The 13556-nt window shown below is 41.7% G+C and overlaps 1 protein-coding gene across 1 annotated transcript in view; it reads left to right on the top strand.

Moving 5' to 3' along the window:
• The window catches only part of ipo11 (importin 11), a 213132-nt gene that overhangs the window by 18169 nt on the left and 181407 nt on the right, over positions 1 to 13556 (top strand). Inside the window, exons 6-7 of the mRNA XM_080434451.1 lie at positions 10392 to 10524; positions 11602 to 11660. Coding sequence (XP_080290577.1) covers positions 10392 to 10524; positions 11602 to 11660 — 192 coding nt within the window. The remainder of the gene's footprint in view (positions 1 to 10391; positions 10525 to 11601; positions 11661 to 13556) is intronic.

The raw sequence follows: 13556 nt of genomic DNA, 5'->3' as shown, positions 1-13556 counted from the left end.
CCCATGAACTGCTCTCTCCTCTGTCGACAATACCGGTCGGGTGGCATGCCCGTACACATTATGCCAACACCAGAAGTCTAGCACACAAAATATGCATCATAGTGGAGAGACAGAGGGCAAAGCCCCGACGTTAAGAATGCTTAATGCTTAATGCTCAATATACTATTGGAAAGATACCGAGACTGCAGAAAGGTCTTTGCCCATAACACGTAGCATCACATGTGAAAAGTTCCCTTTTGTTACCTCAAGGCTATGTTCATGGCCTAGTTTTATCTTTTTAAATAATGGATGATTTGAGAGCCATTTTCCGTCACTACATTTACAGTATTTATCACCTCTGGCCGTTCAAATCGTACCTGTGTGAATTATTAAAGCGTTTGGACAGATAGAATATTAAATTTGTGCCCCCCTCCCCCCCTCCAATACGTAAACATCTGTGATATATTTTGTCCCACCAGACACCATTAGACACCACAGGTTATATCTGGTATAGTTTTTTTCAAGTGGAAAACTTGCCTCATATCTCTCCAGAGCTCTCAAACTGCTTTTCACTTGTCTTTATGTTTAGTTTGGCTTTGCTCTCTCTCTTTCTCACTCTCTCTATTTTACTCTCTCCACTTTGTATTGGAAAGGTGTGTATGTGTGATATGGGAGCATGCATGCGTGAGGGATGTGTTTGCACTAATTTACCTCCATGTGTGCCCAACTCCATGCATGCTTGTGTGTGTGCTACCATTCTCACTAGACAGCACAGCAGGAAGCCGAGGCGGTCACTACCTGTGAAGCTGATAGCAAAGCAGATTGTCTGAGCCCCCCCCCCCCACACTCACACAGTTAGACAGACAGCAGCACGTTATCTGGCACTCGGTCTTATTGGCGTATTGGCTGAAGGTCTATGTTGTAAACACTGGCACCTTACCAGACGCACCCTGTTCATTGACAGAGAGGAACGTTTTTTTTTTTGGTGAAAGGGAGGGAGAGGGCAAATCAAGGAGGAGAGCGAAAGAAAGGGAGATGACAGAGGAGGGGCAGAGAAACGGAGAGATGAATTGCAAGTAGGGATAAGAAATCATGGAATTGTCGAGGTTAATCAAAGTGTGACTGTGAGCCTTTTTTATTTTATTTTATTTCATCCAAAACATGAAAATTCATCATTGCTGTTATGGACCCCCCCACCCCAGCACCCATGATCACTTTATAATGAAAATAAAAACAGGGGCTTAATGTGAGGCACAAGATCAACTAAACGCATCATGATTTTTTTTAATGAATCCACAGACAGGCAACACAAATAGCCAGCACTTGTAAAGGCTCCACTGTGGTTAATGGTGTAAGCCCGGATGACGGCGTCTCTCACAATGCGATTGCACAAATGAAAATGATATCGCTGAGTAATAGGTGCTCTCTGCTACCAATTTGAGCTCATGAATATGCAATCTTGCCTTGATAATGCAGCTGCGATGACCTCGCTCAGAGCAATAATGTGGATCAGACGAGACATGATAATGTGCATATCAAAAGGAATCCAGCCCGGGGCCTGCGTGTTGGGTCTATTCTTCATAAGCTGTACTGGAGCCAGGTGTTGGCTCATCTCGGACACTCACGTACCTCACCGTCATCACAGGCCGGCCGGCTGTCTGTTGAACAAATAGATTAAAAAGAAACACATCATCATAGATTGAAGGCGGATGATCAAATAGACGTTTGTAGAATTTGGGCCATGTTCTGACACATGAGAAGTTGTAAAAGTCTGCAGGTTGTTGAAACTTCGGGCCCTTTGTCGTGTGTGTGTGTGTGTGTGTGTGTGTGTGTGTGTGGGGGGGTGTGTGTGTGTGTGTGTCACACACCACAAATTGTATCCGTGTTATCCATCCTCTGTCTCTAGAGCTGTGTGTCATGGCAGGCTCATGTCTGTTCTGCCCCTGTAACCACAGGTGACCTGGCCTACACATCAACTGATTACTGTTATTGAAACAGGTCACAGCTACAGGGGGCTCAGGCTCTCCACACACACACAGAGTCTCATGCTCAAATAAATAGGACAATCGTCGATTGTGAATCGAGATGTTGTGTAAGGAGCACATTGCAGTTTGCAATTCCTTGGTCTTTTTTTTACATCATCATGTATTTCAATTTATTTCAGTATTGTAACTCAGTCAAGTGTTATTTCAGGTTTCTGTAGCATATTTTGTATGCTTTTCATATATTTATATATATTCATGAGTTCTCATTATTTCATGGCGTTTTGGTTCTATTGCTATGCAGCATATAGTCTACAGTACATGAAGCTACACAGTATCAGCTAGGAGCTTTAGATTACGCTAATGCCTTGAGCTGATCAAGTATTTTCTTGAAGAAGTGAGATGCTTGATGAAAGTTCATACTCCCATTTTGGTCCCCACTCCCCAGGCTATACACAAGATCAAATCTGCCTAAGTTTAGACGTTTTCTCCCCTGTCGGCCCATGTTAAAATGCTATGGAGCAAAATGCCTGAATTCAGAAGAATTTGAACTGTCGTGAATCTCTTCCACCTGACTGAAGATGATTTATAGTTTGTGTTACTGATGGACATGATGATGCATGGGAGAGAGAGAAGTGGGGCTTTACGTTTGCTCAAACTGCAACAAAGGATCAAATATCTTGCAGGATGACGATTCATAAACAGATCGGGGGAATTGAGGCTCACTCTTTCCTCTGTTGCCGTCACGGTCCGTTTGTAAATTTCTTATGGAATCGGTCGCTGCACATTAAGAGGAAATCCTACTACTACAACTTAAGGGACATTCAAATAAATAAAGTTGACATGCAGGATATTATTAGAGGCAGGTCTGCATTTTTCTCTGTTGACCCGCTCCGCCTGCTGGCGATAATTGCGTCTGAAATCTTGACCCGTCCGCCCGCCTGCGGGCAACGGGTCGGCCCAAAACTCAGTTTAACCACTTTAACCCTATATAAATAAGCTATTTGAAAATATCCGATCTAAAAGCCTGGTTGTGAGCTTGTAGATCTGCTATTTTCAAAAACTTTTGACAAAATGTGAAAAACAAACATTTTAACACCACAAATATGGGATTTAGTGTGGAACTCACCCATTTCTGTTCTCAAGGTCAATACTGTGTATTGTACCCAAACACTTCTAGTCTTTTTCTTTTTCTTATTCAATAAAACCATGACCAGCTCATCATCATTTGAGGATGTAGACTCCATTGTTTCTCCATGGCGTGGAAAAACTTGCGCCACAGTTAACTTTATTGACTTTATGAATTTTATACGCATATACGAACGTGTGGCGCTAAATGTGTACAGGCAGATGCGTCAAAATTTGACGGACGAATATTTCGCTTTTTCGAGTCGTTTATTTGCATCGCCCCCGATATGTAATGACCATAACACAGGTACCTGTGCTCACAAGGAGCATATGGTCTGTGCACTAACTGGCTGAGCCACCAGGCACCCCATACAATGTATTTCAAGCTCCGGGATCTTCATGCTGCTTGAGGAAGTGCACTGAGCTTTAGTCACATAGTGCAGCTGTAATGCATTCTGTTATTTTATGCAGTTTTAACATTTTCACTTTTGCAAGCTTCCAATGTTGTTTTATTCCTTTGGACAGTTTTCGAAGTGGAGTGAGAAAACTGTTCCAAGAGTGTGCTTCATGTAGAATATTATACAACCATGAAGTCAGGTAATTTCAGATACTGTCCCTCGCCACCTACCAAAACCAAACCCCACAATCCACAGCAACACAGCTCTCAATTTAACAAGTACTGTGATGTTTTTCCTTTGCCTTCACTCTCCTTTTCTGCCAAACAACGTGTTTGATTAGAATTGGATTCTGTGGTTTCAGTACTGCTGTTACAGCGTCTGAAGGGGAGACTTGACATCATCTTTTTGCATCATGCAATCAAAACAAACCACTTTACCTGGTGCCGAGTCACTTACCAGTGCTGCCTTTAGACGGATAGATTTACAAGGAGTGCTGAATTTCCTATCTTTTTTCCTCTATCTACAGGAAAGTTCAAATGTTTTGACTTAGTCTTATATCACCCCAGATATCATGCTTTAATTGCCATGGTTAAGCTTGTAAACTGCTTTTCAGTGCTTTTGGCAAGATGGCTTTGACCCGTTGCAATTTGAGAGTGAGCGCTTCAGCTAATTTAATTATGTTGTGAATTATTTTTAGGGGGCTTGCTGTTTGTAAGGTTTTATCACTACACACTCTACTTTATGCTTCGTTCTTACTAGCTTTGACCATTACACTGCAAACCAACTTCTCCAATGGGGACAATAAATGCAGTCAAGTTGAAGAGAAAAAAATAGTGATACGAATTAGAGCATTGTGATTTCCGCCTTTTTAAGTCAAAGTGCCTGAATGGGATCACTGTGGTAATGGCACTCAGACTGTTTCCCCTGTTGCCCTTTCCGGGGACTTAATGTACAGTAGGTGATATCACCCTTTGATATCACAGAAGCTTCCTTGGAACCTCAAAGGAGGTATTACAAAAAAACGTACCAGGTTCTATCTACTTTTGCCTGGTGGAATACCATGGAAGGGGAGTTGAGCTCAGTCAAGTTTAACCGGTACCATGCAGTTGAAATGTGCCAATATAGTTATATACACTCTATAAACTTTCTTCTGAGGCTCTTATGACCACCATCATGTTAATGCTTTACAATCTCAGTCCCTAACATACTTTGGAATAAGACTGCAGGGGAAAATGGGCACTGATGTGTTATTAATGTCTACACAAAGTTATCAGTAAGATGACTTACAGCTTCTGTAATTACTTCCAAGCTTTCAATTCATAATGGGATTATTTGCCTATTCTAGAGAAGCGATAATGACATAAATGAGAAGGCCCATGCAGAATACTGATAATAAAGAATAATGGGCTGTTTAAATTATGATTATGTTTTGATGGGGTTGAGATAGTATAAATAGAAAAGTAACTCTACAAACCAATGGCAACCTTGAACTTTAATTGCAGCCTCTGGGCAGACACAATTATTAATGAGCATGTTAGTCAACAGTGCATACATTGATCTCTTTTAACAGGTTGTACATATTTGCAATCTTAGACTCTGCCAGTGTAAGGCAATCACAGCACAGCATGACAAGGAAGCAATAGAGAGGCAAAGGCTCTCCTCTCATATGGTCCGATTATCTAATATTGTTCTATTGTCTCTTTTCCTCAGGCTTTCGTTCTCCCCCTCTTCTCCTGCCTTCCTTTTAGTGTTTTGCATTCGTTTCAGGTCTTCACACAGACATACTGTACACACGTGCAGTAGAAATGTAAACAAAGTGTGACTGGAATCAGTTATTCTGCGGAGTTAATTTGATAGGTACGCCACTCACTTCAAAAGGGAGCCTCGCTGTTACTACTTTTGGAAGTGTGGCATGAAGGGGGGTCCAGGCAGGCAAAGTCTGGAAGTTTTGCATTTTCTTTTTTACTGGCATCGATTGATTAACTCATTCACTGCCAAAGGCCCACACTGCCACAGACGATTTTGACGACTTTTCTTTTGTGTGTTTCCAGAGATCTAGGAGATCACGTGATCACAAGATTTACTCCTCCATCCACTTCCTGGTTAGCGTATTTGGGGAAACGGCTGTATCTTACTTTCCTTTTTTTCTTTTTTTGCATTTTTGACGATACATGTTTTTTTCAACGGCCTATAACAAGCGAACGGGGGGTCGCGATGACATTTTGTCTTTTCTTCACGGAAGCACAGTGATACCCCCCCCCCCGTGATTACCAACTATCAGGGGATCAATCATACTGGAGATAAATATTCTGTGACTACTTGAAAAGGTAAGAAAATCGAAAAAATCCCTGGAAGTGGCTGCACGCAGCCGGAAATAAGTCTGGCAGTGAAAGAGGTTAATGAGGAGACTAAATCCTGAAACATACTCCACACAAGTACGTGAACGCTTCAAGCTATGCAAGATCGATTTCATGCATCATTATGTCGTGTGGAATGTGTCACTTGAACGTAATGCAGTGCAAGCAAGCATAATGTGCTCGTTTTTTTTTCTGTTCTCTTCTGCTCTGTCTGCCATAATGTACTGTAGCAGGCTTAGTTTCAAGTGCAATAATGTGGGTTTATTACCTCCAACGCATAAGAATGCACTTATGTTTCCCAGAGATGCACATTTGTCCCACCTGGACCAGGTGTTGTCATTCTCCTTCATGTACTTGCCTTTGCAATACCTTCACAGGAGCACAGAAACGGGACTGCTTTCATGCCCTCTTTTTATTACGCTTAAGTTACTGAACACATCTCTGTTCAAATTAAGGGACAATAGAGATCACAATTTAATCATGATTCTTTTTTACGTTTTTCATCTAGTGGCTTGCTTTTTAGTGTCTTTCTTTACCACTTTGTGTCCTTTTGTCTCCTCCTTCCATCTCCGTGTCAGCATTCATGCCTTTCTTTCATGTTAACACATCAACTGCCAGGTATTAATTAATTAATTCATCCGCCACCGCCAGCGTTTTTACCTTATTTTGACCACCCATATACACGTATACACATACACAGCATGTGTCTACAGTCTATTACACTACCCAGGTTAGACTGGTGCCCTGATGTGCTGTACCTGGTTGCCTAGAAACCGAGCATTCTGAGGGGTGTGGAGATGGAATAAAATGGTTAGGGATAGGGTTGTGTGAATTTGATAAAGAAAAAATTGTAATCCACATTTTGGAATAATCTCACATGAGGAACAGAAATGAACAGGCAGGCTGTAGATAATTGTCTTGCCAAAGACACAGCTCTTGGCAGCTTTATAGTGAACTCTGACTGAGCTGTGAAAGTTGAAAATGGTGTGTCCTCCAAGCACATAAGTCTTTCCCACACGAGGGAATTACGAAACAGTCTGTCTTCTATGAATTGCCTCAGTCCTTTATTCATACAGTAGCATAATAGTTAAAACTTATTTTTTTAACTAGTTAAAAAAATATTTTGCATAATGAAACACAGCCTTAAGAGGCCAAGCCCTTTGATACCTACAGTACTCTTTTCACTTAGCAACAGAAGTTAAAATAGCCCAATTAGACAGTGAGGCAGTTGAAAATGCCTAATATGAAACAGGAGTAGTTTGATAAATCAACAAACATGCCGTTCAACTCCAGGCTACCCCTGCTACATTCACAGTAAAATGCATTTTAGGCACAGGAAACATTCATCAGACACAACAACCAGCGAGTAAAGCGTTAAGTAATGGAGGCGGGACAAACCTGAGGGTTAGTGAAATGACGTGAAATGAATGTCACGATTGGCTCTGCATCGTGGCATTTTACAAATGAGCCGCGACCTGATTGGACTAAGCCACCAGCAAATTTGTGTGCGCTAACTGTGTCATAGGGATTTCCCCAGGTATTCCCACAAGTTTGACAGCTGAATACAGTTTGACTGCACGAACAACTTAATAAGTAATAAGTAAGTAATCTCACCAATAAATACGAATGTCCACAGGTTGCATAACGTTTACCAATGTATTGGTTTATTGTAAGACAAAGAAAAAACAGGAGAACACTTCCGTGAGCGCGTGGCATTCTTTTGCAAATGAACTAAAGTGACTATCACTGCACTTACACAGCGGAATGAGCTGTCATATAAACGACGTTTGAAATGAACGTGAAACGACAAAAAAACAGAAATGCAAAATGTATGCCAGGCCTACTCACCATGATGAAACAGACCACCTAAAGTGCATAGTTGCAAACGTAATTATTCCTAAGCCTATAAAAAATAAAGATGGACTACTCGCTCTTGACAAAGTCCTCCTCATTCATGGTTGTAGACTTGCGCTCCCGGTTAGCATTCAAGAAGATAAGGATATCCACATGAGCTGGGTGTAAGCTTGATCGCTGCCTGATAATCGGGTTCCCAGTGAGTGAAAACACCCTTTCAGTCGGGGTACTGGGACAGCCAGGTAGGCTTTGGCCAGCTTGGCCAAACAAGGGAACTGCTTCTCATAGGGTGCCCACCAATTCAGAGGGCTGCTCGTTGTGGGAATACGGGCGATCTGGAGATATTCCTGTACCTCCTCGGTGCAGGTGTTGTCTACACTCAGTGCTTTTTTTGCTCGAATAGTGAGGCCCAAACAGCTCCTCATAATCACTTTTGATTCGAGTTCTTCCCCCTCTGGCTCCTCTGTCGCGCTGCCCACGGCGGTATCTGCAGGGGTGTCTGTGGAGTGTGGAATAAATCAGTCAGAATACCGATTTCGTGTAAGTTCCACGTTTCAGTGAATGAAATTTTGCATTTAATACATTCGTAATTTTCCTGTAGCTGCAGGCTGGTTCAGCTCCTCATCTTGCAGTAGCTTAATCAGGTGGCGTTTAACTTGCAGTCTAGTGTTCTCTGGGAGAAAACGGAGATCTTTGAACCTCTGATCCAGTATACAGGCGATGATGGGAGCTGAGCCCACCAAGTCGTAGTGTTCTGTGTCCAACTTGAACCTGGTTCTCAGCTGTGTTGCACAGTGTTCTTAAAGTTGCGGGCTGCTGCTAAATCAGATTCATTAACACTCAACACCCATTCAGGCCCATTCTCCAGTAGGGTGAGGATAACAGGATAAATAAATGAGAGTCCAAAGTACAATTCCCCACACATGATGGTAGTTGCCTTTGCCAGGGGTCTAAGCACAGGCAGTAGCTGCTGGATCAGCTCCCATTGTGAGGCTCTCATTTGGAGGTTTACTTTCTCGTCCTCCAGTACGGCTGGGACAAGGATGCGCTGCTCGCTAAGTCGCTCCAGCGTTGTGACGGTTGAATTCCAACACGTGGCACAGCCATTTTTTGGAGCCTGAACATCTTTGACATTGAGCAGGTCTTGTCATTTCTTCAGTGCACGTGCAAGCATGTTGCTACAGACCAAGTATTTCCACACTTGATGTGTTCTGTCTAGACGGTCAAATTTTTCTCTGGCTCTTCTTCTCCATCATGTTCTCCTTTGCCGCAATTTTTCCAACTGGTAATTACTTGCGTGGTGATGAAAGGTGACGGCGAATAATCAATAAAAAGTGTACAATGTCGAATTGTAGCTTTGAAATTTGAATATTCAACTATTCTGTGAGACCCCTAACACACACACACACACACACACACACACACACACACACACACACACACACACACACACACACACACACACACACACACACACACACACACACACACACACACACACACACACACACACAGCCAAAAAGAGTAATTTGATTCTAAATGAGATCTCATTACCCTAATCCAAACAAATTAAACATCAGCTTTCATAATGGAATAATTCTGGAAGTGGTCCAATATTAACAATAGCAAAACTATATCAAAGATCTGTTCATAAACTACAACACATCTTTCAGAATATAAATTTAGAGTCTTATATCCAGTCATTACATCCAAAGCACATAATTTCCACTGAAAGTGTTATTTACAACAGTTCCAGTGTAAACCGTCTCATGCACAAGCTAGGAACACAATTGGGCGTACCCGTGGCGTTCAAGGCTACCCGAGTTCACATGCACACTCTCCCAGGCGTGTGCGTCATTCGTGCATGAGCCTGTTTAGTCATGTTCTGCAAACCTGCCCTATTTATGAACAACACACTAGCACAAATCTGGCAGAGGGACTTGAGGAGCCAGTTCTGAGACACTTACTGTGCCATATCTCGCTGTGGTTGTACGGTAAATGAGTGACAGAACCAGAAGGTTGGCAATACCAATCTGAACAAAACGTGAGCTGTGTGATTTTATTTGTATATGTTCTTACATGGTTGCCATGAGAAATTATCCCATCTCTTGCTGTGTAAATTCCCTGGCTGTGATTAGAGTGGTGTTTAGTCACCTAGAACCTTGAACCCATTTGGGAGGAAAGAGATAAGGAAAAGGTGTTTTATTTGTTTTACCCAACCTTCACAGGAATGTGTACCGGTAATTGAAAAGTTCAGTTAAAAAAAGTATATACAGGTATATATTTATGTATTTATTAACTTATAGTTATTTTTAATTAACTAATAATTGGATAATTTAAAGGGGCACTTCACCCATTTTCAGCCTCATCTTCATATAATTGGTCCTTAGTAAGTTTTATTGGCACCATTTCTGTCTACTCACTCTGTGTGTCACTGATGGGCTCTGGATAGTTCAGAAACCCACCTACCAATGACATCATCAATGGAGATCCCAAGTAATAGAAACTACTTCCTTTCCCTTCCTGGAAAGTTTGTATTAAAAAAAAAGAAACGTGTGTGGGGGGGGTGTGTGTGTGTGTGTGTGTGTGTGTGTGTGTGTGTGTTTTTGTTTGCAGATGCATTAATGTAATTGCCCATTTGTGCACGTGATCACTGACCTAGGGGTGTGTGTGTGTGTGTTGTTTGTTGGCAGCTGGCATCGGGTATCTACAGCTTTGCCTGCTCCCTTTGGAGCCACCACACCGACTGCTTCCTCCAGCAGACCTATGCAAGGGACGAGGCGGCAGCACTCAGCTCATTGGAGAGGACTTTGCTCTCCCTTAAAGGTAGCAAAATACATACTGTCACGTGCATACATTGTAAAATAAATCACAAACAAACACAACCATAATTTCCAATTGTGTTTGGCCTCTTAACACATTGACTGCCAATCACGTAGATCTACGCGAACCTCCGCAAAGCCGCCACGTGCCAATCGTGTAGTTAATTGCTGAAAAAGTCTGTATTTCGCCTCCTGAGTACTTTTTTTTTTCCAATGTAAAACTCTGGCACTGGCTAAAAAATTATGAAATAATTCTGGCAGTCAATGTGTTAAAAGCCAGAAATGTGTGGAAGTTCATAAAAAAGAAAACTATTATTAATTGCACACACACAAATGGAAATAATCGGCACTCAGCATCAAGGGTTGGATTGTGGGTACGTCATGTCTACGGTGTACTGGTACATCAAGCCGCCTTACTGTACAGAAACTGGAGATGGTCACATGGAGCCTACTTACTTACTTACACATATAAATGAGCTCTCTCATATTAGTATACAGGTATGCATTGATTCTATATACTATACTTGGCTTCAGGTTTGACGTTTGTGTGTGACTTGCAGAGCACACTGTATTTAAATTGGATTGATAACAGCAGTGCTGTTATTAAAGACAGAAATAGATACACAATAGTACACTTTGTATTAGTGCAAGCTTGCACTGAATTGGTACTGATGATAGACAAAGTAGTGAGAAAAAGTGGGTTCCACCTCCCATCAACCAGGCATCACAGGAGAATGGCAACAGAGGTAGAGAGGAAAGCACTGGAGCAACTAGGATTAAGTTACTGCCTTTTTTACTCAGGTGCAAAGTACATTAAAATTTCAATGTAAATCTTGATAAAGATGTAACATACATCGAAATGTTGTACAAATTGATTGTACTTTACACCTTAATAAAAAAGGCTGTAAGTAAATTTGAGTTGTTCTAGTGCGTTCCTCTCTACCACTGATAGAAAAAGTAGTATCGGTGCATCTCCACTCACACCCACCCAAACAGCCACATTTATTGATGAATATTCATTGACTGTATAATGAGTACCAGTGAATACACCTGGGTTAATCTGTTCTCTCCCTCTCCACAGTTCTTCGCAAACTGACTGTCCATGGATTTCAAGAGCCACAACAGAATATGGAAGTGATGGTGAGTGAGAGGGAGGAAAAAAGGGCTTATTATTAAAAAGGTAATTTTGGGTGTGGAGCAATCATACATTTCAGAATTGGTCTGTTGAATTGGTCTGTTGAGTTGAAAATTAGTTTGGTTGCACTCTGCAAAATGTGAATGGCAGTTATTATTATGAAGAGTGCCTGACGCCTGCACTCAGGATTTTACTCTTGATCTCTTCTCCTGGCCATCGGGGTGGTGAAAGCCCAAATCCATGGAGCAGTTAATTCAATTCAGTCTCAAATAGATATGAGGGTGTGTCTGGGGGATAGCTTCGGTTCTCCCATGGCTCAGAGTTAATGGAATAATTTTCACAAAAAAATCGGGTCTTTTGAACGTGAACTGCCTGTTCTTGCCGCTTCCTGTTCTGCCCGTCATGAGTGGTTTGTTGAACGAAATCACGACACTGGTTGGCTTTGAGGATTCCTCTTGTTCCTTGGTGAGGGGAACCTTATACATTGGTGTAAGAAAAAAAGAATCAAAGGCCCAGACCCTGTTTTTTCATGAATATGTCCTTTTCATTTGGTGCTTAAAGCATTTTCTGCTTTATTCAGATAGGAAAGTGTAGAGAGACAGGAGACAGAGAGAAGGGAGACGTGAGATGCCGAGAGTCTGACCCGTGTCCTCACAGCTGACATGGTCAGTGCACTAATTGCTCTCAAATGACTGTGGTCAGTGCACTAATGGGTTTAGCTAGCAGGCTCATCCTGAACATTTCCTAAAAGCATGGGTGCTGCTGCAATTAATTTTACAGACGGGCTGAGTGAACCTTGTCTCGGTTGACCTTGCCATTGCGAGATGAAAATATTCAAAGGTTCTACCTATGCATACAAATGCCTGCACAATACTTTTAGGCATTCTTTTAACCAATTATGGCTTTAATTCTTTTTTTTTGCCATTTGTGTCATTGCAGTCAGGCTTTCTGATTGGCTAGTCTCCAGAGTCTCTCTGACCCCGACAGACTGAACAAAATCTTGTTGATGGCCGACCCAGAATTGGTTGTTACTGCACTGTACTCTACTTGATGTTAATGTTCTGTACCTGTAACATAAGACAGCTGGCACCTTGGCATGTAATCTACAATTTTCTCCGTCACTCCCTCTATTTTTCTTGCAGCTTTTCCAAGTTGTAGAGTCTTTCTTTCCTTCTTGTCCTGTATTTAGAGAGGGCTGGAAAGGACTTGGAGTAAGTGATAGAATCCTGTTAATCATGTTCTGTCGCGCCTCTGAGGAATCTTTTAGTGGCAAGCTGAAGGTTATATGACGGGAGCAGACCACACATTAAAAAAGCATTAGGTCTGAGTGATGGCTGGTGACTTCACTTCACAGCAAGCAGAAGTAGTGGGTCAAAGTTAATATTTCATGGTTCGATCTATAGGCAATTATTTTCTCAAAGAGACCTCCTGCCATAGCGCTTCAGTTTGCCCATGCAATTTTCATTCATTATTATTATTCAACGTGTTGTTTACAAAGTAAGAGAACCTGAAGGAAATTAGTTTTGCCTCCTTTATGGTTAAGTGTCATACAGACTTACTGAGTACCTTAAAATTAACAAACACTTTTTACAAAGCAGAACATTGTTCATCTGTAAGAACTCTGTCTGTCCCCTCAAAAGTAGACTAATCACAGCTCACACACAGCAGAAGAACAAGGAAATGACAGGCGAAGTGTGTCATCGTAGAACTTGTGTTGAAAATCGGACCATAATTGATCAATCAATCAATCAATCAATCAATCAGTCAAACTTTATTTATAGAGCATATTTTCACACAACCTTAGTTGACCAAAGTGCTGCACAGGTAAAAAAAAACCAAAGCAATACATCAAATAAAAAAAAACACATACATGCATAAAGCGCATAGCATGTATCCATATA

This window comes from Gymnoscopelus braueri (genome assembly GCF_963280865.1).
Source record: "Gymnoscopelus braueri genome assembly, chromosome: 7".
In the NCBI taxonomy this organism is placed as follows: Eukaryota; Metazoa; Chordata; class Actinopteri; order Myctophiformes; family Myctophidae; genus Gymnoscopelus; species Gymnoscopelus braueri.
Note: the sequence above shows the minus strand (reverse complement) of the source record. Positions and strands in the feature narration are given on the sequence as shown.